General features: G+C 48.9%; 2 protein-coding genes across 2 annotated transcripts; one reads left to right on the forward strand and one right to left on the reverse strand.

Moving 5' to 3' along the window:
• Positions 1–2,380: 2,380 nt before the first annotated feature.
• DZIP1L (DAZ interacting zinc finger protein 1 like) lies at positions 2,381–13,177 on the forward strand (the record flags this gene model as incomplete). The annotated part of the gene is made up of 16 exons (XM_082055929.1): positions 2,381–2,456; positions 2,507–3,003; positions 3,878–3,962; positions 4,804–4,919; positions 5,206–5,367; positions 5,591–5,719; positions 6,463–6,603; positions 7,134–7,164; positions 7,405–7,449; positions 7,803–7,942; positions 9,465–9,657; positions 10,022–10,226; positions 11,276–11,427; positions 12,148–12,287; positions 12,478–12,501; positions 13,040–13,177. 16 exons carry the CDS (start codon positions 2,381–2,383, stop codon positions 13,175–13,177), a joined length of 2,274 nt encoding a protein of 757 aa, XP_081912055.1.
• Positions 13,178–19,763: 6,586 nt separating this feature from the next.
• CLDN18 (claudin 18) lies at positions 19,764–27,202 on the reverse strand (the record flags this gene model as incomplete). Its single annotated transcript, XM_082055624.1, has 5 exons — positions 19,764–19,941; positions 20,611–20,721; positions 21,075–21,180; positions 22,759–22,923; positions 26,983–27,202. The coding sequence occupies 5 exons, from the start codon at positions 27,200–27,202 to the stop codon at positions 19,764–19,766; spliced, it is 780 nt and encodes a 259-aa protein (XP_081911750.1).
• Positions 27,203–27,998: the final 796 nt, after the last annotated feature.

Below are 27,998 nucleotides of genomic sequence, written 5' to 3' on the forward strand. Positions count from 1 at the left end.
ACAGCAAACACGCCTGCAAAATGAAACCCCATGGCGCTTTCCGAGCCAGCTCCGCCAGCATTTCAGCAGAGCTGTGTTTGTGCACGGTGGAGTGGAAATGGAAATCCTGCTGAGGCCACGCTTGCGTGGTCTGAGACCTTATACATGGAATTTTGGAGGGTAAAACCCCGCAGGCTGCAGCACCCACAGCCGTGCTGCTAAGCAGCAGGTTGGCATTAACATCCAGGTGAAACACAACTGGCTTTGGTGCGTGAAGACCTTGTTAATATTAACGAGATTATGCAACCTCCCTACCTCCTGGGGTACGCAGTAGATCGTTAGGGGGTTTTAATTAGTGCTCCCTGCAAACCCTTCCTCTTTAGAAGTGGTTCATTCGTGCAACAAAACCTCACCTGCAGGGACCCTGTGCCATTTCCCAACAGATAGAACGTGCAGCTATGAGGCAGGGCTATTTTTACACCCATGTATATATATGTATGCATGTATATATATGTAAACCCCACTTTGCCTGATCCAATGAATTGGGTTGTTTGACATTGCAGTGCTGTTAACAGTCTATATATCACAGCAATAACAATAATTAGCCTTGCTGGCCATACAACCTGAAAAGGAAGGGACTTCCTAAGCTGCTGTTTTCAAGTATGCATCAAAAAAATTTGAAAAATGAGCATCCTCTAAAGGGAAACTATGGTGAACTACAATATCACACTGATCCACAGCCATTCCCAGAGGATTTCATGTCTGCAGCAGCGTGTGGCCTCTTCCTAGCTTAGCTGCAGCCCTAAATCAAGGCTTTCCAGTCTCCTGCTGTATCGAGGTGGCGGAATAAGAGAGAAAAGGGTGAGAAAGAAGAGAGGGTCGGGTGAAATTGGTGTAGAGCTAAAAAAGTGCTTAAAAGAGCCACCCAGGTCAGTCCAGACTGGTTCAGAGCAGTCATTGCTGCCTGGTATTTACGTGCAGCAGGGAGAGACCCCAGTGGGAGATGAAGCTACAGGGAAAAGAAAGGTATTTATGTGCATGACAAGTTAGACTAGAGAGAGGCAAAGATGTGAAGGGCCTCATACAGGGCAGGAGACTGAGAGCAAGAGGGGACTTTGCAATGGGTCTGAGTGCTGCTAAGCTGGACCGAGAGCAGCCCAGCCTTGCAAGGACATGGGCAGCATCGTGCGGATGGAGCAATGAAGTGAAGGTGGCGGAGACTCTGGGGTAGGGCTGGAAAACCAGTCCCAGGGGCTGGAAGTTGCTCGCGAGCTTGCGGACGTGACCGGCTGCGGTATCAGCATCAACGGGCTCCACCCTGTGCAACCCCAGATAACTTCTGGGAAACCCTGTGATTGCTCCAGCATCAAGAAAAGATAAGAATAGGGTTATTTTATCGCAGGACACATGCGAAGTGTCTCTGGGTTGGAAAACCCTGCGCACAGGGCCGGCTCAGCCTGGCAGCCCCTTGCTGTGCCCTGTGTCACCGTCACCCCCTGTGCCCGGTGAGGCTGAGCCTTGGAGTGACACAATGGGAGCCTCGGAGCCTCCTGCTTGCAAACTCCTGAAATTAGGGCCAAAAAAAGCTGATTTGGGCACTCTTGCTGCTGCAAGCAGTGATAAGCGCCGCCTGCTCCTCCTCTAAGTTGGGGAGCCTAGCAAAGCTCAGCTTTGTCGCACCATGCACATGGTTATTTGGCGTCTCCCTGGGTTGCCTGACCCTGTTTGTTGTGTCTCCTGAGCAGGAAAGTGATTGTGGGCTTTGCAGGAGGTTGTCCAGGAGTCGTGTACACAGCACACCCAGCAACACCCACCAACACACCGACACCGTGTGCCGCTCGGGCTCTGCGGGGACCCATCCGCACCCCAAAACATGGTGAGTGGCCTCGCAGCAAAAAATGACATTTCTTAGAAGTGGCAGGTGGGTGTAGCAGAGGGGAATTTGTAACATGGGGGGGGGGAAGCAGCAAATCCCTCGCTAGAGACTGAGAACATCCGGCAGGTTTAAAACTATGTATTTTAAATACAATTGTTTAATTATGGTTTAGCACACAGCTAGGAAAACGAGCAGATGCCACTGCTGGAAATGGTCTGGGATTAAGTCTGAGCAAGGCAGCAGTGTTGTGATATAAGCGTGTTCTGTGTTCACCATATATTGTTTGAAAACAGACTAATTCTGTTTCCCCAAAACAGGTACAGTCAGGAGGCATTTACAAATCCATTCAGAACAGGTTATTGTGAGGAATTGCAATGCGATGCTTTTACAAGCCTCCCTTACCAAAAGCAGATGGTGAACAAACTGGCAGATTTTTATTTATTTTGCAGAATTTGGCAAAGTAGTAGATAGCAGTTCTGGATGGGGAGGGAAAAAGAAGGTGGTTTATTTTCGCCGCCACGCAAGATGAGCTCTGACCCGCTCCCCGATGCCCACAGTGTGTTCAGGCTGATAGGGGCCACCGTGGAGCTGGGGGACAGTGGTGGGGACAGCCCTGACATGTCCCTTTTGCTTTCCAGCCCTTTTCTGCAGACACTCATGAGCCTGCGGGGATGCCGGGGGTGTCCCCAGGACTTGTTATCCCAGTGGACATCCACCCTTTCCACTTCCAGCCCCGCCGGCTCAGCGTGGACTGGCGTCGCTTCAGTGCCATCGACGTGGAGCGGGTGGCCCGGGAGGTGGATGTGGCCACGCTGCAGGAGCATGTCACCGCCGTCACCTTCTGCAACCTGGACGGGGAGCGGTGTCCCCACTGCGGGCGGCCGGCGGACCCCATCCTGCTGAAGGTGCTGAGGATGGCCCAGCTGAGCATTGAGTACCTGCTGCACTGCCAGGAGCGCCTGGGGACCAGCCTGGCCACCCATGCCCAGCACCTGCAAGCCACCCGCGCCGAGCTGGCCCGCGGGCAGGAGCGGGCAGCGGAACAGGCAGCACAGCTCCGCGGGGCAAAGGAGGAGAGCAGGAGGTGGAAGAAGCTGATGGTCACGCAGCAGCTTCTCCTGCGAGCTGGCCCCAGCGCCTGCTGCAAGGTGTGTGGAGGTGTCAGGGGGAAAGTGTGTCCCATAGACCGTGTTCTTCATAGAATCATTTTGGTTGGAAAAAACGCTCACGATCATTGACTCCAACCGTTCCCCCACCCCTGGCACTGCCCCATGTCCCTGAGAACCTCATGTCCATCTGTCCAACCCTCCAGGGATGGTGACTCCAGCACTGCCCTGGGCAGCCTGTTCCAATGCCCCACAGCCCTTTGGGGAAGAAATTGTTCCCCACATCCAACCTCAACCTCTCCTGGCGCAACTTGAGGCCGTTTCCTCTGGTGCTGGCGCTTGTTCCTGGGGAGCAGAGCCCGACCCCCCTGGCTCCAAGCTCCTTTCAGGCAGTTCAGAGATCAGAAGGTCTCCCCTCAGCTCCTGTTCTCCAGCTGAACCCCCCAGGTCCCTCAGCCGCTCCCATCACACTTGTGCTCCAGCCCTGCTCACTTATTCCTGGAGAGCAAAAAGCCACCACAACCAGCTGATTTATGTTCATACAGCCTCGTCATCCCCATAAGTGCAGCTCTCCCTTCCTCCAGGGCCAGACCCTGTTATAACCAGGACCTCATTGCTGCTTGGGTCACCTTATTGTTCTCTTGGGGAAAGCAGCATTTCTTTTTTCAACCCTGAGCCTTATCCCTGCAGCATCTTGTCTTCTGCCTTCTCCTGATCCCTAAAGGGCTTTTTCTTCGGCTTCAGACAGAAGAAACCCCTAACGCCCTCCATCTATGTACCACCAACACCCCACATCGCATGCAGTCTCTCCTTTTACTTTAAAGCAGCAAAGCTTTGTCTGCAAGGCGGGGGACGCGGGGAGCACCCATTACTGCAAATCACAGTCCCTCTGCTGACTTTTCCCCCCCTTCTCCAGTGCCACCTCTGCGATAAAGCCTTCGTGGACAGTTCCTTCCTGCAAACCCACCTGCAGCACCGGCACCCCGAGGCCACCGAGCCTGGTGAGCACCGGGACAATTCTCTCCCTTCGCTTGCCCAGGCGGGTTTTCCCCCTTTGGATGTGGATGCTGGAAACCAGAGAGTGACCATAGGAGGTTAAAGACAGCTTCTAATGACTTATTTCTTCTTCTGTGAATGTTTTCCTGAATGCTCGCTGCCTTTTCCCTCAAGCACAGGTAGGACACATGGCTGAATCTGAGACTGCATGAGCATTTAAAGCTCATCTCTGCACCTTGGTTTCCCTAAGGATCTTCTCCACCCAGAAATTTTATAAGACCATGGGGATGGAGCTACATTGGGAGAGTGTTTTGCTGGGGTAGGAGAGGGGTTCACCTTCCCTGCACCCCCTTTTTGCCGAGGAATTGATGCTTCTTTGCAAAACACGTTGAAAGCTGCAGGTACAATGTATTGTTTGAGAGCCATGGAGCCTCATTACAGCTTTGCCTGCACCCGGCACTTGAACTTGGCAGATAAAACAGCTGCTTTTGCTGTTTGCTGGCAGGTCTGAAACCCCAGCCTGGGGCTGATGCAATGCAGCAGGTTGAGCTTTGCTCCAGAGGCACCTTGCCCCATGGAGCCTGGAATGCAAAGCCACGCTGCTCCACGAGCCGCTGATCCCTCCAAGTTTACACCAATTAAAACATAAATGGAAATAAAAATCAATTTGAGGCCACATAGCCACATTTGTCATGGTTTTTGCTGCAGCTCAGCTACTCGCTTGCCACCCTGAAGCGCTGCAGTGGTTTTGCTCCATATTTTAGCAGGATTCCACCTACCCCCTCAAAGCAGAATCCCGGTGGATCGCACCCTTGCTGATGATGCCTGTTTCCCTGAGCTTTGCAGAGAGGCAGAAGATGAAGCAGATGGAGGCCGAGGTGGAGGAGCTGAAGGTGAAGCTACGGGAGATGCAGCAGCAGCTGGAATTGCAGAGGGACGGGGACAAGCTGCGCAGGGAGCAGGTGTGGGGCCAGGGCACTGCCGCCTGTTTGGGGTAAACGAGGGGAGGAGAAGTGATGAAACAAGGGATATTTTTAAAGCAGGGGTGGAAAAGGCGCTGAAAAATATTTTATGGTGGGGCTCCTGCTTGTTTCTTTGGAAAATTTGCCCCTCACAGGGTGCAGGCAGGTTCTGAGCATAATGAGAACATCGGTGCTCATGCTGCCAGTGCCAGGGCTTCTGCCGCAGCCCTTGGAGCTTCTGCTCTGCAGCCAGGACGTCTCTTGCCTGATTTTCCACTCCCTTTAGGAAGCAGAGAGAGCTCGCCAGCAAGAAGAGAAGGGCAGGAGGGATCTGGAAAGGTGGAAGGAGGAGGAGAGGACGAAGCTGCATGGAGAGGTGGATGGTCTGAGGCAGCTCTTCGTCGCAGCGTTCAGGGACGTGGCCAGCAGGAGCAGTGCCATGGAGGGGGTATGTCAGCCCCCCACGTGCTGCTCAGAACAGGCAACGGGATGTCAAAGGTTGCTGCCTCACCTGGTCCAGGTGGCTTTATGCTTTCACAGCCCAGCGAGGCCTCCTGTCCCTGTCCTGGGGTGTTTTGGGGTGGGAGGCAGTGGCTGGCTAAGGTGGGTTTCCCCAGGAGGAACGTGGATGCTCCTGTGGGACACACGGCTCCTTCTCCTCCCCGCTCCAGAAACTGCAGGAGCTTCAGGCCAGGGAGGTGGCCACGTCCAACCTGGGGACCCTGCGGGACGATGACACCGATGAGGCGCGGTGGCAGACGTGGAGCCGGGCAGAGCCGCGGGAGAGGACGGCAGCACAGGTGAGCGGTGTGGGATCTGTGTTCTTGTCCCTGCTGCACACCCCAGGAGGTCCATTAGGATGGAGGCGGACCCATCTCCACCAGAGCACTGAAGGAGCTCACCCCATGAAAAAGCATTCAAAGTACCAAATCAGAGAATCACAGAATCATTTTGGTTGGAAAAGAACTTTAAGATCATCAAGTCGAACCATTAACCTTGCAATGCCAAGTCCACCGCTAACCCATGTCCCTAAGAACCTCATCTCCACATCTGTTAAACCCCTCCAGGGGTGGTGACTCCACCACTGTCCTAGTGTAGTCTAAAATATAACCAAAATACATTTATTCACCTATGAATCTGTTGCCTTCTCAACATCTAAAAACATCTGAAGAAGGCTTTGCTCTGGATGGTACCTCTGAGCATGGGATGGAGTGGGAACTGTCAAGATGCCAACTGTTCTTTGGGACCCAAAGGGAAGCTGAATTTCTCCAAGCTTAAAATGAGCCTTAGCTGGACTCCAAAGGCCAGGGCAACACAGGACAGTTTTTAGGTTATCAAGGGGAAAGACTAAACGAAATGCAGCAAAGCTGCATCTTATCATGGCCGATGAGAAGACACGAGCTTGCCACCAGCTAACTTTGAAGCTGGCTGCGCATGTAGTGCAAATCCATATGTCCTTTACCTTCCTGGTAAAGGCAAGTGGTGGCTCCAAACCCATTTTTACCATAGTCAAGTCTTCTTGTTCCTTTTTTGCTCCTCTCAGTTGAAGAAAGAGAATGAGCCACTCCATGTCAGCCCATCCCAGGACCAGCGGGAGGTTCTGGACCGTGTCCATCAGCAGATGGATGCACTCAGCACCCAGCTCAGGGAGCGACCCAAGGTCACAAAGTCCCAGGAGAAGAAGGCAAATGAAATAAAATTTAAAAAATCGGAATCCTCAGTTCATCAAGATGGTTTAAACAGATGTTTAACTCTAAGCAGCATTAAAATATTTGCTGAGTTAAGACTAAGCCTGATTTCTGTAACGCTTTACTACGTTCGGCTCTTTTTTGCACTCATTAGATGTGAAACATTACATTAATATCATCCAGCATGAACTGTGCCCACCGGGATGTACATCACCAGAGCAACACTTTAAATTACAAGTTGGAACGTCTTTTGTTTCTTATCAGACCTGTGAATAGCACATGGGTATAACAGGGTGGCATCTGATGTACTAGTGATAGTATTGTGGAAAGGGAAGCCCCTAAGCTGACCCCTTGCAGGTATGGGCTGCTTAAGGAAAATAGCACTTGGGTAGTACATGTGCCCACTATTTTCTGCTCCTTTTTAAAATGCATTTAATAATCATACTCTGCAGAAAGAGAAAAAGCCGCCCAAAATTATAGGCAAAGAAATGATTTTTTGAATGATGCCCAGTCTCTTTCTTTACAGATCAAGCTGCTGTCTGCAAGCAAACCTTCAGGTAAAGATTGCGCTTCTAAAGTGAATCAGTGTGGGTCTAGATAAATTGTTCATGGCAAACAGCACTTCAGACCACAGTGTCTATGCTGTCTCCCTCACAAAAACATCCCATGGAGGCTTCTCCAGGGATCTGGCTGCATGTCCTCTCGCATGAAGCTCCTGTACGGCAAAACCAGTTGTTGGTTCTGTGCTGGGACCTTGGCTCCTCTTTGACCTTCACAGGCTTTTTTCTTCCCTGCAGTGACCTGGGAGGTGACCAAAGTGGTGGCTGATGAAGAGTCATCAGGTGGGTACTGGAGTTGGGACATCCCTGTCCCAAGAGCAGCAGAATGAAGCTGTGGTGGAGTCACCCTCCATGAAGGGGTTGAACAGATGTGGAGATGAGGTTCTCAGGGACATGGGGTAGTACCAGGGCTGGGGGAACGGTTGGGCTCAATGATCTTGAGGGTTTTATCCCACCAAAAAGATTCTATGATTAAATTAGAGAAGGAAGTTGACTCCTTGTAGAGGGATGTGGTCTGCTGAGAGCAACCAGCCACTTGCTCTGGGACTGGTGGGACCCGTGTCCTCAAAGCGGAGGAGGAAGGACCCACCAGCCCACTCCCAGGGCACAGACCACATCACCCACCTTCCCTCCAGCTGGGGACGAGGCTGCTGCCCTGGCTGGGAAGCGGAGGCTGCTGGAAACCCTACGGAGAAACCCAAACCTCCTGAAACCATTTCGCCCCATCCTGGAGGAATTGCTGGAGGAAAAGCTGGAGAGCATGGGGGTCAAGAGGGTAAGTCTGCCCTTTGGGTGCCAGATGTGCAATGCCAGCCCTGAGCCTTTGCAGGGACACAAAGATTTATATGTTTTTTTGTGGGGAGGAAAAACTGAAACACAAACAGTAAAATAATAATAATAATAATCATAATCATAATAATAATTCCCCACCTGGAGTAATCACACTATGGTTTTTTGGGTCAAGTATTTTGCAAATAGTAAAATGTGGTTTAAAGACGAGACATGATCAAGTGGCTGTGGAATGTAAGATCCTTTCTCAGGCATAGGGACAGAATTGTCTGCTGATATAGGCAAACAAAGTTCGACTGAAGTATGTGGAGTTACACTCGCTTATGCCAGAAGAATTTGGAACTGCAGATCCAGTACTGTGAAAACTCTGTAACATTAATCATTACTTTTAAAATCAGAATCTGAGTTTCTTTCTAAGCTCAATAGAAAGTCCATCAAAAGGTCGGGAAAAATAACTCATGTTTTTATAATTCTTTATGTAAAAGCTGTGTTTTACCTTTCTGAGGAAAAAAAAAATACATTTCTTGATATTTGATGAATACAAAGGGCAAAATTTTCTTTGCATAGCCAATACGTCACCTTCCCAGGTAAATGGGAAGGTGGAGGCAGAATCACACAGTGGCACAGGCAATAAACCACTGTGCTCCCCTCTCTGAGGCTGGTTATTAGTATCTCTCCAGCAAATCTGTCTCACGAGCAGCCTTTCATATGCTAAATTACCCAGGGCTCCCTCTCCTCTAGGAAAAGAGGGTGTTTGAGGGCACAGCAGCCCCTGCCGCTGGGATTTCAAGGGGACTTTCACTGTCCAAGTCCTTTTCATGCCCAGCATATTAAATAGTGCCTCGGAGGAGTCTTCCCGAGCTCCTGGCGATGCAACACCACCACCTAGCACCCTGCGGAGCCGCTGCAAGGACAGCGAGCGGGCAGGCGCAGCCGTTCGGTCCCAAAGCAGGTGACTGAACCTCTTGTACTGTGATTGTTTCCTGGTCCTGGGTTTGTGTGACATAAGCCAGAGCCCTGACGTGCCCCCCCCCTTTCCCTTGAGTGTGATTTGGAGACACTGAGGTGGTGTCAAAAGCAGCAGAGGTGCCCAAAGCCCACAGGCATACACCCCCTTCACCCTTTGTTTCTCATTGCTTTGCATCTCCACAAGCCAGGACATTCATGGTTGCCAAACCTGCTGGAGTTGCAAATACCTCCTAAGAGAAAATGGTCCACTTGCCCTGTAGCCTAGAAATTGCCCAAAATAGCTGAGATTTACTCTTAAGCTGTCATTTACCCAAGCAGATGAGGGTTTTACAAATGATGACAGAGTCCTGTTTGTGAGCTTTTTGCATGGGAAAAGTTGTGCTGTGGAAATTATGGGTGTCAGGGCTGGCGAGAGCTTCCTTGGGGTTTGGAAAGGGCTTGGATGCTCTTGAGATACGGGCAGTGCTGTTGAGGGCCGGTGTCACCACCCAGCGCCTTGGCAGGATGACATGGGGCTCCTCAGCCACCCCCTGCTTTAGGTTGCGAAGGGGATCTCCACTCAGACCTACAGAAACCTCCAGGCTCTGCTCAGGCTTCAGCAGCGTCAGAAGGCTGAGGAGTTTCCTGGTCTCCTGCAGCTGAGGGATGAGTTGGGCCGAGCGGTGATGGGGAAGGTCAGGCGATGCAAGAAGCTCAGCAGCACTTTGGCTCGGCACCTCTCTGTCATACCAGGTGAGGTGACCTCCTGTCCTCTCTACGTACCAACCATGGGGACCTGTGGCCACTCACCCGTGGCCACGGGATGCCATTCTCTTACCCCATGACACAACAAGACAGAGAAAGGGCATTTAGGGTGATGCAAATCTCCGCAATTGCACTCTGTGTGTTGACTTCATGTGGGTTGGCCTGACATATTGAGGAAAAAATCATCAGCTGTCCCCAAAAGCCCCAGTAGGGTGAAATACAGGTTTGGTGGTTCTTGCAAATCCCTTTCTGCCCTTTTCTTCTACGCAACCCCGTGTCAGGTCACTGTGTGGCTCCTCAAGGCAGCTGGAGGTGGGTGGTGATTCTCCTCACTCTCAATATTGTCTTCCAGCTCCAAGCCCAAAGAGCCCTATGTCCCTTGGTGGGTCACAGCCCAAGGTGACACCAGCTGCGGCAGAGCCTAAAGCCTTGGTGATCCCCCAGCCTGCTCCTCGGAGCAGAGCCCGCTCCCTCCAGAGCCCCCTGAGGTCTCCCTGGGGCACCCTGAGGACCTCCAAAGCCACCAGCCCCCACCGAGGACTTTTCCCATGGCAGCGGTGAGTCCCATCACCTCCTTTTGGTCTCCAGGTAGGTGGGCAGTGCCCAGGTTCCTCAGCCACAACTTGCCCAAACATCAACACCCTTGGAAACTGCCAGAGGAGTTTGTTTGGAAAAGGAATTTCTTGGAGTCTTCCTGCCTCTGTGGTTTGACTCACACAGCTTGGCAAGGTCAGACCTGAGGGTTTGAACTCACCGTATTGTGCTGGAGAAAACCACAGGGCATTTCCCACTGGTGTTCAGTTCCTTCTTCCCCTCCCAGAACCTCTGCAAGGGGATGAAGGAGTTCTCAGGGGTTTGGAGCAAAAGTAGTAAAGGTGTAAAATAAAAGCTTGGAGAAACTGTGCAGACGATGCACAGAAGAAATAATGTGGAGGGGATGTGAGATGTCAGCAGAGATGTCATCCGTGGGTGAGAGTAATTGAGGAAAAGGAGTTCCTTGCTTGCTCCAGGAGCAAGAGAAAGCCAGATCAAGCTTTTAAACTCAAGCGAAGCAATACCAAACACAGGCAAGGTCTGGGGGTGAGTATTTGTTAGAGATGCTAGCAGCAAAGTGCTTTGAGTCCACGGATATGATGGACATATCCATGGGCACTGTGTGGCTTCTATCTGTCTGAAAGGAGGTTGTAGCATGGAGGGTGTTGGTCTCTTGGTCTCCCAGGTAACAAGTGATGGGACAAGAGGACTTGGCCTCAAGTTGCACCAGTGGAGGTTGAGGTTGGATGTGGGGAACAATTTCTTCCCCAAAGGGCTGTGGGGCATTGGAACAGGCTGCCCAGGGCAGTGCTGGAGTCACCATCCCTGGAGGGTTGGACAGACGGAGATGAGGTTCTCAGGACATGGGGCAGTGCCAGGGCTGGGGGAACGGTTGGACTCCATGATCTCGAGGGGCTTTTCCAACCAAAATGATTCAGTGATTTTCCATGGGCCACCCTGCTGTGGGTTGGATCCCAGTCCAGAACATCTCAGGGCTTCCCCACCTCTGCTTTGGGAGAGAGGAAGGGGACACCAGAGCAATCCCATACCTGACCTGTCTCTCTGTGCACAGCCCAGAAGCGATGCTGCGAGGGAAGAAACCCGCCCCGCGCCGCATGGACCTCGGCCCTCAGCAAGAGCCAGTGCGCTCTGCCATGGTGCTGGGCAATGAGACCAACTCAGATGGATCAGACCTGGACTTCCTGGAGGAAACAGCTGGTTCAGGTACAACTTGTTCTTGTAGTGACCACTGTGGGTCAGCGAGGTGGTGGGGACAGTCCTCGTTAGTGCCATCAGTGCCGCTGTGTCACCTGCTGCCTGGAGCTGAAGTGGGACAAGTCTTACCCCACCATCGCCAGCCAGGCACTGGTGGCTTTAACCACCTGCAACATGTGTGCCTGACCCTGCTGGGGTAGATAAATCACAGAACCCCAGGCTGGTTTGGTTTCAGGACCTCTGTAGATCCCTCAGTCCAACCCCTGCTCACGCAGGGTCACAGAGCAGATCACACAGGTGGGTCCAGGCGGGTTTGAATGTCTCAGAGAAGGAGACTCCACACCCGCTCTGGGCAGCCTGGGCCAGGCTCTGGCACCTCCCAGCAAACAGGTTTCTGCTCATGTTCAGATGGAGCCTCCTGTGTTTCAGTCTGTGCCCGTTGCTCCTCACCCTGGCGTTGTGCACCACTGAGCAGAGTCTGGTCCATCCTCTGACACCCACCCTGAGATATTGATCCCATTGATCAGATCCCTCTCAGCTTCTCTTCTCCAGCTCAACAGCCCCAGCTCTCTCAGTGTCTCCTCATAAGATGCTCCAGACAGTCTTAGTGAGTTTAAATTATCTAGAAACCAACTCGCTATGGGTCACTGGTGATCCTGTCCCTTCTCACCCAGCTGTGCCATCGCTGTTCCTTGGTGCTCCCTGTTTGACCCGCTCTGCCCTGTGCAGAGACAACCACATCTGCGGTGACAAGGCTCTTGGAGAGACATCTGGATGCAGCGACACGGAGACCATCCCACGGGGTGAAACTCTTCCCAGCCTTGAGCTCGACATCACCAAAACCCAGCCAGCCCACCAGGAAACTCCAGGTATCTCACACGAAGGGCCACAGGGATGTTCTGTGACATAATTTCCAGGAAAAAAGGCGTGTGAAACCCTTTTGTCAGCTCATACCCATCAGCAGAGCCACAGGGTGTATCCGTGCACAGGGAGTTCAAAATTACAGCAGCAGGGACTCGGCTGCTTCGTCCACTTATGGGTGTCTGTCCGTCCCCTAAGGTTTGTCCGTTCACCGTCTTTGCGGTGAGGTGGAATCAGTATTCACGCACTTGGGAGCAAAACAGTCAGCGCCAGGGAATCCAATTGAGAAAAGGTCCCTGGAACAAATCCAGACATAATTGGAGTGATGCAATGGCGAAATTATTAAATTACTGAAACGGGGCTTAAACATAACCTCAATTTATGGGGGAGAGCTGATGTAATTAAAGTGGTGGCAGTGTCAGAATCAAATTGCCTTTTTTCAGGAAAAATTAACCAACGAAAACTTAGCACAAATAGTGGGAAGACTTATTTTTTTTTTAATTGCAATAGTGATGAAATTTTAGACCTTCATTGGGGTAAATAATAAGAAATGTGAAGCGTGAGGTTATGGCACAACTTGCAAGCCATGGAAATTAAGGGTCTTCTGCGTGGTGTCCTGATGCAACCACATTTGATCCTCTTTGCTCTAATTTTTGAGAAGAAATCACTGTTGATTTGCAGCGGGGGGGCACAGGGTGCAAATTTGAAGGGTGGGTCTGGCCCTGCTGCTGCCCTTTCCCCTCTCTGTCCTCCTCTCCAGTTCGCAGGTGACAGCAGTGACCTGGACACCTCCTCACCAGAGGATGCGACCGAGTCGCCAGCGCTGGCAGCTGATGATGCTCTGGGTACCACCGGGGTCCCCAGGCTCACCTCGGCTGCAAGGGATGCGTGGCAGTGACAGGGAAGTGACAATCCTCTGCCAGCAGCCACTGGATGGTGCCACAGGACCAGGAACAGGCAGCAGCCGTTCTGCAGCCGCTCCTGCGCTCCAGCCACCCCTCTTTTGGGGAAGACAACCAATATTGGGGCTCTCCCAGACAGAACGGGGGGTCGGGTCCCTCTGTCTCATCAAGCAGGAGAAATGCTGCGTGGTCTAAAAAGAAGAGATTTCTGCACATGTAACTCAGGACCTGATGGTGCCGTGAGCATTCAGAGCCCCAGCAGCTCTCCCTGGACTTTACATCCCACAGGCTGGGACTAACTCTCCACACTGGACACAGTCTGGGTCTTGTGTGTGGCTTTTTTAATCCTTTTAAGCAGCCCGAAAAAACAGTCATGGAGGGGAAAAAGCAGCTTGCCTTCTCCTTGTGTCTCTCTTTCCCCAGCGCTCCTGAGAATGATGGAAAACGTTGCGTTTTCCTGGACTGAACGCACTCAGAGTACCAAGCCACAGTGTCTGTCTCCTTCCTCCTGCCTTTCTTGAATTGGCGGGCATAGAAAAGCCATGAACGATCACCTTGGGTTATCCCAGGTGATGGGCTCTGTCTCAAAGAGAAGAGAAGCAGCAACTCCAACAACATCAGTGCGGATTGTCCAGGAAAGAAATTTTACTCAATAATTTTTTTTCCTGGATTTTTTATGGATTCCTGCCCCAGATAAAGCACCTGCTTGCTTACCCCTTTTTAGAACACTGTCCTTTTCCTGGTGACACCAATTTAGGCCACATTTTGGGGTACGTGGCAGGACTCCTGAGCGCTCACGCTTTGCTGCTCGATGTATCCCGGATCTCTGCAGCCAGGGGAAGGCAAAACAGCGCAAAACAAAACAAAAGCCACTGGAAAAGCAAGTGCAAGCAGGGACCCTCATTCGCAGCCGAGTTTAAGCAGGCAGACAGGTGTCCCGGTGGTTCCTTTGCACAGACACTTCTTTGTGGCTGCATTAAGGAAGGAAAATTCGGCTTCTCCCACAGGAGAATGACAATGGGACAAGAGCCACCTCCAAAATTCGTTTCCTGATGCTGCATCGGCACAAGCTAAAATACCCCATGGTTTTGTTAAATGATGGCAGATCATTTGTTAAATCATTTGTTAGGTGATGGCAGAGCCCAGCATCACGGGGTGATTTGGAGGAGCGGGTTCTGTCTGTACCCCTACTTTTTCCTCTATGTGAGTCTCACCGTGGTTTTTATCTCCTCCAGCACAAGAAGCCAAATCCTCACCCCTCTGCCCCTGCATTCCCCGCCTGGGCATGTCTCCCCATCCCTCCCGTACCCAAACTATCCCCTTAAATTCCTGCAGGTTTTTATTTTCCTCCCTCTAATTTTTCAGCCTTCAGCACAGCACGGAGGGTTTTCCAGGGTCGTCACCAATTGCTGGCGCCTCATTTCTCCCACCAGAATTGACTCGTTTTGGCGTCGTTCTCTGCAGCCTCTGGGAACATGAAGAACTCCTTGATTTGCTGAAGGAGAAACGGTGCAAACCAGGGTTTGCATCTGCAAAAGGGACCTTTGTGCTGCTGTGGAAAACTGAAATGATGAAGAGGAACCTGATGTTGGTTTTACAGACAATATCCCAATCAGCTTGCAGGTACTGTGATGGAGAAATGCCATTTAGGACAGAGGCAGAACCCCTTTCCATGGGGGCAAAGCAGCACAGCTACTCTGAAATTGTTGGTCTAGAGTTTAATGCCATTGCAGCCTCATGTTCTTCAAAATAGTATATTTTGCCCTTTGTTTTTCTTCATGACATTTGTCTTCATGGGGTTGCAGTTATTGATAATACTTTTATAAAGCATTAATACACTTGGGGCAATTAGTAGCTGTTCAAACCACGGGATCTCTGAATGAAGTGAAACTCTCCCAAATAATACCAAGCTGAAAAAAAAAAAATGAAGGAAAAGAAAAATCCTATCAAATTTATTCAGCTGGAATATCTCACCCCGAAAGCTATTCTCCCATAATATTTGGGGCAAGCACAGTGTCATAAATCTTAGTGCTATTAATCCGTAGACTCATTCATCTCTGTTCAGCTATATAAAAGCAATAACCTTGTCACTATAGGAAGGAAGATTGGGCTTTTAATTGCATATAGATTTCAGGAGAGTTCTTATCTCATAGTCCAATTTGTAGCTTCAGACATGGGTCTTTGCTTCCCTTGGTCAAAGTCCATGCAAATTGGCCGTGCTCTCATATACTTATAAATGTTGCAGAGGCTCAGAAAGAACCTATGGAGAGTTCTGCTGGCAGATAGTACACGCAGCCTTTTCAGCGTTTGCTTTATTGGACAAGCCTATATTTAATTAGCTCCTCTGAAACAGGTTTTTGAGCGGACGATCAAATTTATGGAAGCAAAACCATTTCTGAGTGCGTGCACGCATGCAGCGTCAATCACAATTTCCCTGCCTCGTCTCCCTTGGCTCTGCAGGTGCTACCAAATGCATCCTTTGCCCTGCAGTTTGTTGTCATTAAAGGCAAAATAATGGTCAAGGGGGCTTCCAACCCTCACCAGTAACAAGCGCAACGCTGGATTTATTCATGCGACCTGTGGTATCTGGGTTCCAGTTATTTCCAGGGACTCCTGGAGGCACAAACCTCCTTGTTGCTGTGCAGTTGGGCAAACCAGCAAGTCCAGTTGAGCCCAGCAAATACTTAAGTATTTAAATATTTAACTGCTCCTCCCAAACTACAGCGAGGTGGGGGCTTTGCTCTGCATGGTACAGGACCAGACCGTCCTCAATTTTGGCTGAAAATAGGGTGTTGCTCCACCGAGCAGCTCCATTCTGCACCTAGTGTTGGGTTCAGAGCCTGAATTTGCCCCTTTTAGGGTAAAATGCTGGGGATCCAGCTGGGGTGCTTTTTTTCTTTAGGTCCAAGATATTAGGGTATTCTCATTATTTTAGCCAAGAGGGCTGCAGAGGGAAGCCTGGAAATAGAAACTTTATTCTCACCAAAGACCAAGATCTTTCTTAAGCAGGCGGTTTTAACAGCGGACGCTGTTTGTCCCCATGCCGTCATTCCCCAGGTGCATGATGCTCATCACTCGCGGTGGTGCCCACCATGAGATAAGGTCCATTATGGCCAGAAACAGAGGGGAGCAGCTGTAATACCAGGTGTCGTTACAACACAAACAGCATCATAAATAAACAATTCTCTTCTTTGGAGTTTTTTTTTTCCTTTTTCAGTAAAGTTCACCACATTAAAATTTTTCATGCTGCACGTTTTCGGCCAAGGTAAGGAAATGAAAAGTGATGGTGAAAGATTAGAAATGTGCTGAGGGCAGGAATTCCCGGGGACGGCTCTGTCTCGGCTTTCGGCTGCTCTCCGTACAGCTCGTGCCCGCAATCTCATCATCTACACGCTCGCGCACATCAAATCGAACCCAAAACGCAGGGTCGTTGTCAGAGCGTTTGTGTCACATAAAAATAGAATATAGCTTCCAAAGGTGCTTCCTTGTGATTCCATTTGTGCGCCTTTTTTTGTTCTAATGCAGTCGGAAACATGCATTTCAAATTTTTCGGGGCATTTTTCACAGAATCCCAGGATGTCAGGAGCTGGAAGGGACCTGGAAAGCTCATCCAGTGCAATCCCCCCATGGAGCAGGAACACCCAGATGAGGTTACACAGGAAGGTGTCCAGGCGGGTTGGAATGTCTGCACAGAAGGAGACTCCACAACCCTCCTGGGCAGCCTGGGCCAGGCTCTGCCACCCTCACCCCAAACAAGTTTCTTCTCCTCTTTCAGTGGAACCTCCTGTGTTCCAGTTTGCACCCATTGCCCCTTGTCCTGTCACTGGTTGTCACCCAGAAGAGCCTGGCTCCATCCTCCTGACACTCCCCCTTTCCATATTGATCCCCAGGAATGAGTCCCCCCTCAGTCTCCTCCAGCTCCAGAGCCCCAGCTCCCTCAGCCTTTCCTCACACGGGAGATGCTCCACTCCCTCCAGCATCTTGGTGGCTGCGCTGGACTCTCTCCAGCAGTTCCCTGTCCTTGTTTTTCAGTATTTTTAATTACCTAACCGCCACTTGGGCAGTTCCTATCTAAATTAAACATTCCCATGCTTTTCAGCCCCTTTCCAGTGGGGGCTGGCAGGAGCGGGAGCATACCAGCAATTTTTCTGCCCTCCTAAGAACAATGAAGTATTTACAAGTGTTTAATTGCTACTTCGAAAGTCAGACAGATGCTGGCCTGGCCAAAGGGTCCCCAAACCCCCATAGAGCCACATAATTGTCCTCAGCAAGCCCAGGGTCCCAAGAACCTCTGATTTCACTGCCTATTCATCTGTTTTTCTGATATTTTGTCTCGGCATATAACTAAGTATATCTTAAAGGAAAAAAAAAAAAACAACCTCATATTTTAACTTTTTTCCCTCCACCCACACATATTGCACCTAAGAACCTGCAGAACCCAAAGCTGGGCTGAGTTTAGCTGAGCTAAACTTGTTTGTGACAAGGAGAGAACAAGTGAAAACAGTGATTTTTTGGTCTTAAAGACTTTTTCTTTTTTTAATATTCATGTATAAAAAGTAACTAACAAAACAAACAAACAAATCCAGCATGCAAAAAAAAAAAGGCAGGAAAGCTAAGTCTATACTGAGAGGTAGGGAAAAATCCATTGTAAAGAATATTGTTATTTTAAAAATAAGATGGGATTTACCTCCACAAAGCCAAATTGTTCTTTAAAAACATCCTTAAAACAAGTTGTTTGCAGGTACAAATGGGAAAGTCAGCACTGACCTCCAGCAGAGGTGGAGATTTACCGCAGGTGGCAGCAGCGACTGATGTCCAGCCTGAGATGGGACCAAGAGCTGCTGTTGGATGGAAGCTCTTCCCACCTCTCTGTAGAGGTCATCTCCTGCAACCACCAGCCCCGCTGCCACACCATGCCTCCTCTTATCAGCCTCCCCAAGGTGCAACCACTCTGCATCTCCTGGACCTGTGCTGGAGATGTTCCTTCGTGTGGTGGTGGAGAACTGGTGGTTATGGAGAGGTGATGGTTATGGAGAGGTGATGGTTATGGAAAGCTGGTGAGTAAGGTTTGTGCTCCCTGGGAGCACTGGTGTTCATACAAGCCACCAAGATGCCAGCTAGACACAGGTAGCTTCACTTACCAAAGGTCCAACTCTGGAGGAATGTTCAGCTCTACCTCTGATCCCTCCAGAAGATGAAACCACTGAAGGGAATATCAGCATCTCACCAAAACAATTTTGCTGTTGAACTCCTGCAGAGAACTTTAAACTATTACAAGTTGGGCTAAAACCTATTGCAGATACCTATCAAAATGGCTTCTTTTATTTGACCCCTTTTTTCTCTCTAACTTATCCCTCAGTACCCTTTGCTCATAGGTACTTTCTGGAGCTTCACTAGGATGTGCTCTAGAGCTACATAGGCTCTTGTGTCTCTTCTTCTGACCCATTCAAATAAATTTCCTCTGTGATGGATTGGCCAGAAGAGGCAATGTCCCACTAAGGAGTTAATCTTCACATCATTGGGGGAAGAATTAACACAAGAAAGTCCTGATGTCAGTGTGGAGTTACACATCTAATGCTCCCTGGGATTTCTGCTCCCAGTGTAGCTCTAATTAATTCTAGATGAGAAATTCTTCTGGCTTCATTAAAGATGACATCTGCAGGAACACCGGTCGCACACAGAGGTTTGCAGCTATTACAGCAAATATCTAGCCTAGGAATAACAATGGATTATACACATTCCCTGGAGAGATCAGTAGAAATAAATACACTTTGGTATCACGGGTTATAGCAAATGTCTAAGTAACGTAAATCAGATTAAATATCGCAGCAGATCAGCATTGTAGTACAACCAGCTAAGCAAAGGTGTGTCTGAGTAGAAACAGTCACCAGGGAGGAAGATGCCATGACTATGGGGTCTGTAGGCACTGGCCAAAGCCAAAGGGACACGACTAAATTTACTTAAAATAAACAGAAAAATAATATAGGAGACTACTAGATTATAATTTTTGCTTTAAACTTGCTCCAAAAAAAAAAGAAAAATCAAGTGGCAAAACTAAAGCAAAGATACACTATCATTTCAGCAAAACACTGTTTTTTCTGATGAACAGATGAAACTGAGGTCATGGGACACTGTTCACCCTTCCAAACTCTGAGAAAGTAGGGGATGACATTGCCCAATTGCATGGAAGCCTGCTCCAAGGGAAGAAGGCAATGGAGTAACAGCACTTTTACGTCTGGAACAATATTAAATGGGAATTTTAACATATTAGAATTAGAAAAGGGCACAAGGCACAACCCTGGTCCGGGTTATCAGAGTTTATATGTAAAATATGAGCAAACTGTTCTACTCTGAGACCATAAAAAGGCATTACTTATGTTACAGACCTACTTCTGGTAGGCATAATAACAGGCAGTCAAATTAAACCCATGTTCACAACAAGCTGGAATACAACCTCAGAGCTGGGGAAACATGATCAAAAACATAATCCTATTTACAGACTGCCTTCTTTGCGTATACTTTTTACTTCTGAAGTTAAAAATGTTTTGTACGAGATAGTTAAACTCAAGCCCAGAAAGTCTACTAGACATAGTCATATTTCGAAGGGTATGAGCGTCTTCCATCCTCACTTCGAGGAGCTTCTTCATACCCTGCACCTTTCCTGGTCTTCGTTTCAGGTTCGTACCCAGAACCGACCTTATACGGCCCTGTTCTGTAGGAGATATTCCGTCCCGACGCATTGTAGGACACCGCTTTGTAACTGCAAGAGACACGAAAGTTGGCATCAGTGAGTGGAAAGTCTATGACTACCCAATGCTGTATCATGTGTTCCTGTTTGCTGTTGGGTTTGGGGCAACTTCATCCTGTATCAGCACTTGGAGCCTCTCAATGAGCTCAGAGCCATCCATGGACTGGCTGCAAGTCTCTGTCATGTTTTTTCATAAACTTATACTTTCTTTCCCATGAGTAAATCCTTGGTTGAAGGAAGGACCCACCTACAACGCGCAGCTATGGAGGCGTACAAAGCCCTGCCTGGTGTAAATCATAGCTCAGCTCACACAGCCTACACCTCCTGATGATCCATGCAATTTGCAATCAAAACTGCAATCAATGAGCCTGACTTAGCCAGCACATTGCAAATTCTAGATTTTAAGGCTGATCTCTCCTGCCCTCTCTACTTGTTTGCGAATCATGTAGTCAAGGAAGAGAAATGGTTCATTTTGACCCATGATACAGCGCAAACAGGTGTAACATCATGATAACTCTTGCAACAGGGGTATTACGCATAGAGACAGAATCATAGAATAGTTTGGGTTGGAAGGGAGCTTCGAAAGTCATCTAGTCCAACCCCTGCCATGCTGGCTGTATGCTGTTTCAACACCCAAGGCTTCACCCAATATCTTCCCGTGTCTACCACAGATAGGCTTACCGGGATTCTTCTGGAATCAGCCCTCTGCAAGCAAGACACATCAAGATGCCTCCTACGAGGGCCAGGCCACCTGCCACCCAGCCAACAAAGAGGGCTGAGCCAAAGGTGTACCTAAAAAACAGAGACGTGGCTGGTTGGTGCGGTGACAGTGACCCAGTCTGCTTCTTCTGAAACATGCTGAACATGGTCATTCTCCCTCCAGCCCTGCAGAAGTCCCGTGAGCACCATCCCACTCTCAGGCTCATCCTCGATGGGGTCTCTACCTCCTTGAGCTGAGTGACATCCCAGCCAATTAACTTGGACAAATTATCTCCAGTGCAGATAAAAAAGAGACTCAATAAATCTCACAAATCCTGGGACCAGATTAATCCACACCCATAGTCTGCCCTTCCTTTGGCTGCAGCACACCCTGGCCCTGAGGGAGATGTGCACCATGAAGAACCCTGAGCCAGCTGACCACCTACCTGTTCTGGACATTCTGCATTCCCTGGTACATGTTGGCTGTGGACATCCAGAAGTTTGTGACCAGCATGTTGGCAAACACGGACACTCCAGTGATGGCACACAGGCCTGAGATCAGACAGAAGGACAGACTGAGACCTACATAGTACAAGAAGTCACCTTGGACCTTGGGGAAGCACCTTACAGCTCTGGAAATGTGTGTGAGACACTGCTGACATGGGGACCCACCACATGCTACACATTTCTGCCAGGATTTCTACACATTTACAATCCAGTAGAAAGAATGCAATGTCACACTGCAGAATCCCAAGTCATACCAGCAGCAATCTTTCTACTGATGTGTTTTCTCATAGAATATGAGTTTAACGAACAGATTGTTTTAGCTGCTGAAAATCCTAGAATCGTTTTGATTGGAAAAGACCTTAAAGATCATGAAGGCCAACCATTAACCCAACACTGCCAAGGCCACCACTAACCCATGTCCCTGAGACCCTCATGTCCGTCTGTCCAACCCTCCAGGGATGGTGACTCCAGCACTGCCCTGGGCAGCCTGTTCCAATGCCCCACAGCCCTTTGGGGAAGAAATTGTTCCCCACATCCAACCTCAACCTCTCCTGGCGCAACTTGAGGCCGTTTCCTCTGGTGCTGGCGCTTGTTCCTGGGGAGCAGAGCCCGACCCCCCCATAGTTAACTTTGAAAGATCTGTTTTACAGTGAAAAACATGGATGAAAGATTCCCTATCAGAAATATTTTTTTTGAATGGGAAAATACATTCTCTGTTACATGGATGAGGAGACACGTTGAGTTCACAACCAGGCAGTGATGCCTGCCTGACTCTGCCTGGAAGACCAGAATCGGAAAGGAGGAATTCCTTCCATTCACCTGCACAGGTGATCACTGGTATGCCCAGCCGTGACCAGCCTGGCAGCAATGACATTGTCCTTAGCAGAGTGATTCATGCTAACAAAGGCCACTGTGGAAAGAGGTACAAAAAACAACTAAAGGTCGTGCCAGTGTTTGTTGCCAAAAAATACGGACTCCAGCTTTTCTGGGCATCCTAAGTGTTTATCCTCACTACAGCAAAAGTAACTGCTGTTCAATTGCAAGGATTTGAAATCGGGACATTCTCTTTCCCTTCATTAGGCTATGGATTTGATCTGATAACTCATCTGCAATAAAGTGTGGGAAAACCTGTCTGTGTTGTTCTTAAGCATTTGCAATTTTGAGGTAGCTGGGCATCCCTGCAGCCTCCCTAATAAACCAAAGTATTAAAAAATACAAGCTAGGCTACCACAACCCTGAGAGTCTTTATAAAATTAATATGTGTGAACCTGAGACTCTTCATAAAGCTATTATGTAAAAATAAAGGATGTAATTGTACATAACAACATTATACATGTAACAAATTGAGAGATTTGATTTTTTTTTTATCTGCAAGCTGTTTTTTCAGCCTTCCACGTTCTGTCCCATACAAAAACTTCTGGTTTCCTTTTACTAAGCAGAGGTAGAAACCACTTGATGCCAGGCTGGAAGAAAAATGCCATGAATTTCATGCAAGCAGCAACACTTTGGGTTGCTCCAGAGCATCTGCTTCCTATGACAAGAAGGGCACAAAGGCTTTCAAAGGCGTCAATTCCAGGCAACCGCAATGCCTCGCACAAGAAAGACATGACACCATCCACTCACCAGCAATAATAAACATGATGCCAGAGGTCAGAGTCATGTTGGCTTTTGCAGAATCCTCCATGCTGCCGATCCTGATGCATTTCAGAGCAAAAATGCACACGAGGAGGCCAAGGATGCCCAGGACGATACCCACGATCATGAGGGCCCTCACAGCCTGGAACATCGCTGCAAAATAAATAGACAAGCGCGACTGAAATGAAACCTGGTAGGTTTTTAAAGATGAGTTTTGTCTAAAAATAAAAATATCAGTGGAGAAAATCCCAAACATATTTAGCAATTCATGTGCTGAAAGACTTTGGAAAGTGGGCACTGGATCTACTCTCAGTGGTTTTTTATGGGGCACCTCTGGAAATGTGGCTGTTTTTTGAACTTCTGAAAGAGTTTGACAGTTTCAACATAAATTTTCATTTGGCACTGGGAACAATCTGAAACTGAGCTGGTGTGCAGCCAGGATAAGAATGAGTTGTTTCATAACTGAAAATGATTGAGAAAGCTTTTTTCTCTCCCCAAGCAGCAATGGAAGTAGATGTCTCCACCCAGCTACCCATGGTGTTTCCACCTACTGTGTGACTCAAAGTGAAGTTCGGTATGTTCCTGTTTTCCAGTAAAACACATGGCACAGGGGAAGAGGAAAATCACCTTGACAAACATTACACATACACCAAGGGAGAGCAACAAAACTTCAGCAGTGATGTCCCCAGAATATCCTCTCCATGGTTATTTGTAATATCAGTCCTGTATACAAATGCCCACATTCATTAATACAAATATCCTAGCCTTAGATTTGTCCCCATCAAGGTAGGGATGCTTGGTTGGAGGTTTGCAGTGATGCTGGTGGGTCATGCCCATGGGAGCTGAGCGCTGCTGTCAACCAGCTGAAGGCCTCAAAAACCCCCCAGATACCTCTTGGCTGGAGCAGAAGAGAGAAAAGAAAAAGGAAACTTAGACCTTTTAAAATGGAGAAGTGAAGGGGAAAGGCCATGCATTCAAATACCAAGGTGATTTTCTAAGAAGGTGGCACGTAACCCATCTTGCCCGCAATTCAGTGCTGGCCCCGGATGCTTCTCCTGGCTGAGACAGGAAGGTGGCAGCGCTGGTAGAGCACAGGGAGAGGGTCATCGAAAGTATTTCAAGGGCTGTTGTGATTTGGCCAGGATGCTTTGCAGCCTCTTCTTTCCCTCCCAGGAGCTCTTACAGTCCTGGGTTTGGCTTTGATGCTCCCCACACATGACTGCCCCTCTTCTGGGAAGATGATGTGGGCTCCTGACCAACAGAGATGGGCACGCAACATATCCTACGGCCCCAGGGACTTCACTATCCCTGCCTGTCACCCCTCTTGCTGGGCTGGTTGGGATGACCATGGTGCCCAAGGGTCCTATATGGCCCAACTAGAGCAGGACAGAAGGGAGCAGACCCTGCTGGCCTTGCACAGGTTAGGAGGAAGGTTTATAAACCCTCCCAGGAGGGCAAGGGTGGGTGCTGGGATGGCCATGTGGGTCTCCTTGCTTGTGGGCTACCACAAACCCAAGCAGAACTGTGCTTGGCACCACGGCGCACAAGGAAACCAGTGGTCTGCCATTTCACAGGCTGGGAATACACCACCTTCTCCCACTGGGGCTGCTGCTCTTATGACTCAATTTGCCCTTATCAGCTGATAACAAGTGCTAACGAGCCTGGGATTTTCAATCTCCCATTCATCAGCCCCCAGGTGCGAGCTCATTAGTTATTATTCATCAGAGAACAAGAAGCTGGCGGATACGCCTTATCAGCCCTCAAAGGTTGTTCGCGCAGCACCTAATGCAAAGCAGAAAGCCGCAAAGAGAAGAAAATCGCAGTACTCATTTGCCTTTGCAGTCAATTAAGTCTCTTTGCAACTGCTTTTGTTTCAGGGCAGGCAGGAAGGGCTGATACTCCAGGCCAACATAAGACACTATGAATGGTGAGGTCCCTGTCCCCAAGACAGCAAGACAGTCATTCATTCCTGGGGTGCTTCCTACAGACCTTATGGTTCCTACATGCCACCACTGTGGTGGTCTCAACCCTTCAAGAAGTGATCTTAAGCTAAGACATCACAGAAATATTGTGGGTTGCCAGTAGAGATGTTCCAAGTGCCTTGGGTGCCCGTGGGAGGACATGACAGGCAGGCCAAGCCAAGCAGCTCCTGGGACGTCACCCTTGTGCTGGAGCACTGAGGTCCAAGTGTGGTGAACCTCCATTGAAAAGGACCAAACTGCAGCTGTTGGAAAGGGGCGAGGGACAGAAAAAATGCAAAATAGGTATCAGCAGTGATTCATCTCTTCATGAGACAGATGCACCATCTTGAACAAAAGGACAGAAAGGAGAAGAAAGAATTCCCAGGTCTGCTGTGGCACGAAGTCCTCCTCATTTGGCTCATGGGACTGAAAGCGAGAGCTGTTTGGAAAGAGTGCTGCAGTTTCGAGTGAATTTTCACAGCCATCAAAGTCCTCTGAGTAGAGCTGCTTTCCAAAGCTGAATGACCTCCTCTAGAAGGAAGGAGTGGAAGGGCTTAGACAAACAAAATAGGAGACTAAAGAACAAAAAAATTATCAGGAGCCTGAGGTAGCAAATAGCCCTATAGTTAAAGTCAAGCCCAGAAACTACCTGTGGTTTTGCATCCACATTTTGCACAAAGTAAGATAACTTCACTTCATACCTGCACACCTATAGTTGCTCATTTTGCACACCTGATTTCCATACAAAGGGATGGTGTGCACAGAAAATTGTAATAATGCAAGCTTATTCACTGAAATAAATTTTTGCAGCAAAATAAATGTTTGCATCGCTGTGTTTTTCAGACATCAGTGAAACTGGTTGTTGCTGTAAGTAGTGAGATGTGAGTGAAATAAAACAACTTCAAGTCATCTAAACTAACATCACCTGCATTTCTGTTACTACTACAAAATCACAAAGGTGGAAATCTAACTTTATGACTAGTTATGATTAACAGAATATAGAAAGTTTAGGAAAAATATAGCTTTTAAGTTCACCAAATTAGAGCAGGGGCGTTCCTTCTTTATTATTTAAAGTATTCATCGACTAAACAGACATATAAAGAAAACAAAAGTGACAGAATATCTCTAAGACACAACTGAAAATTCCTGTGACTGCTTTGCATGTTTGCTTGTTGCTCTATTATCTAAAAATGACATTCAAAGTAGAATCTTGACTATGATAAATTGGAATCAAAATGATGGTTACTGTTGCCTCATTGCTCTTTTAAAACAGTCATCTACACAGTATTATGAGGATAGGTACACATATTGATCAACGTTTGTATATATAGTGCAATAAATATGTTTTTAATTCTTTAAAATAAATGGTCCCTTAGGAGAAGTGACAGCAAACGTCACTTTTGCTCTTCCAAAAGACAAAAAAGAAGTCACCTAGCAATCCTGAGGCTGGGTACACACAGACACTCTTATTCCATCGCACACCTGGCAGTGGGGAAGCAAGGCTGGCATCCCTGAGGATACAGGGCTCAGCCCACACATCCTCCTCTCTTCTACACCCATCCATAAATACAATTTATTAGTGCTTGCTTGTACCTATTTGCAATTGTGCACCAAGAGTGAAAAACACACTGCGGGGGCCGTATTTGTTGCAAGGCACAGGCACAACAGGTCACAGGGGGGTGGGAAAAATAGCCCTTCTTGTAAAGTGAGCAAGCAAATGAGAAAGTAATACCCCTCTGAAACCTACTTCTGTGACCACAGAAACTCCCCAGGTAATGTGAAATGACCGAGCGTGCCTTCCCCCTTCTCACCCTTACTACACATGCTGCTTCAATTCCAGTTTTCTCTTTGGGAAAAAACAAATCAATTGTTTTCTATAGAAAACATTATTCTGATCACCACGCAAACTACACACAGCTGTTTTCCTTGTGTTTCGATTCAAAGGGACGGAGTATCTGTGGGTTTAAGCATACTCATGCTCCTCACATCGATGGAGCTGTGCTGATTTATGCCAGCAAAGGGGCTGAACCCATGATGCTCATCCAGAGGTCACCTACACATGCTCCAAGTTGTAACCTCCGCCGAGTCAAGGCATTATTTTGGTAAAAAACATGCACATATTTTTACGCTCATGCACCGCAGAGCCTGGAAATTTTATTCCTCGCAAAGTGCTTTAAGTTGTCTGCTCCTGCTTTAAGATGAAAACTGCACAGAGCTCCTGGGTTAAACCTACTGCATTTTTTGTCCCTACCTGGCAGCCCAAGAATGGTGAAATACGGCCGGCACTCTGTAAAGCCAGAGCTCTGCCGCACGCAGCTCCTCCACAGTCCCTGATACTGGAAGACGGCCGTGACCGGGTTGTCATACAAGTCCTGCGTGCTCCACGTATCCATGGAAGTGGACACGATGCACCCCGCGACGCCCAGTGACGAAACAATGAAGCCCATCACTTGGCAAATGGTGGTGGACATGGTGTCTCCCCCAGAGAGAGGAGGTGAGGCTGCCCCGGTGAAGCCGCAAACCTAATGGGAGCACCCAAGTCCTCTTGCCTGAGCCACCAGAAATGCAGCAGCTCTTATCAGATGCTTTGCTTTGAGCAGTGTGTTTGCTCAAAGTGTTTTTGCAAGATAGTCCAGTTTCACTCTTGCCGGGTAGGTTCGTGCCGGCAGGGCCAGAGATATGAGCTTTTTGTCCTTTAGAAGTGCTTGTCCTTCCCCAGCCGAGCAGCCACGCTCCGTTGAGTGTTGGGCAACCCACTTGGAACATGCGCTGTCCCCCTACCGAAACCCTTTGCTGCCCATCGGGTTCTCTGGCACGCTTGGCACGGTGCAAATGTGCAGAGAGAAGGACCATGGTCCCAGGTGAGCTCAGCACCTCGCCCAGGTCACCACCTTCCTGGCCCTCTGCTTATGCAAAAGGGGAGTAGATCTGCCATCAAACGGAGATAGGGACATCTCTGCACGTGGCCACCCACACCAAGACCTGCACAAGAGATATGGGGATAGTGAGGGATGGCAGGGCTGAGCTCTGCAGCAGGATGTGGTGCCTCCAGCTCAGCCCAGGGGACAAATAGGGACATGGTTGCTCCTTGCAGCCACTTTGAGCATCACTGAGGTTGCCTCAGATGTTGACCATAGCACAACACGGGGCACCAAACCAAGAGCCGCAAAATGATCCAGCAAAGCTCCTGAAACCCTTTTCTCCTCGCATCCACATCCACATCACACAGTCCCACTGAAACCCATGTGGAGAGAAGGATGGGGGTGC

Source organism: Streptopelia decaocto, assembly GCF_964273445.1.
Source record: "Streptopelia decaocto genome assembly, chromosome: 6".
Taxonomy (NCBI): Eukaryota; Metazoa; Chordata; class Aves; order Columbiformes; family Columbidae; genus Streptopelia; species Streptopelia decaocto.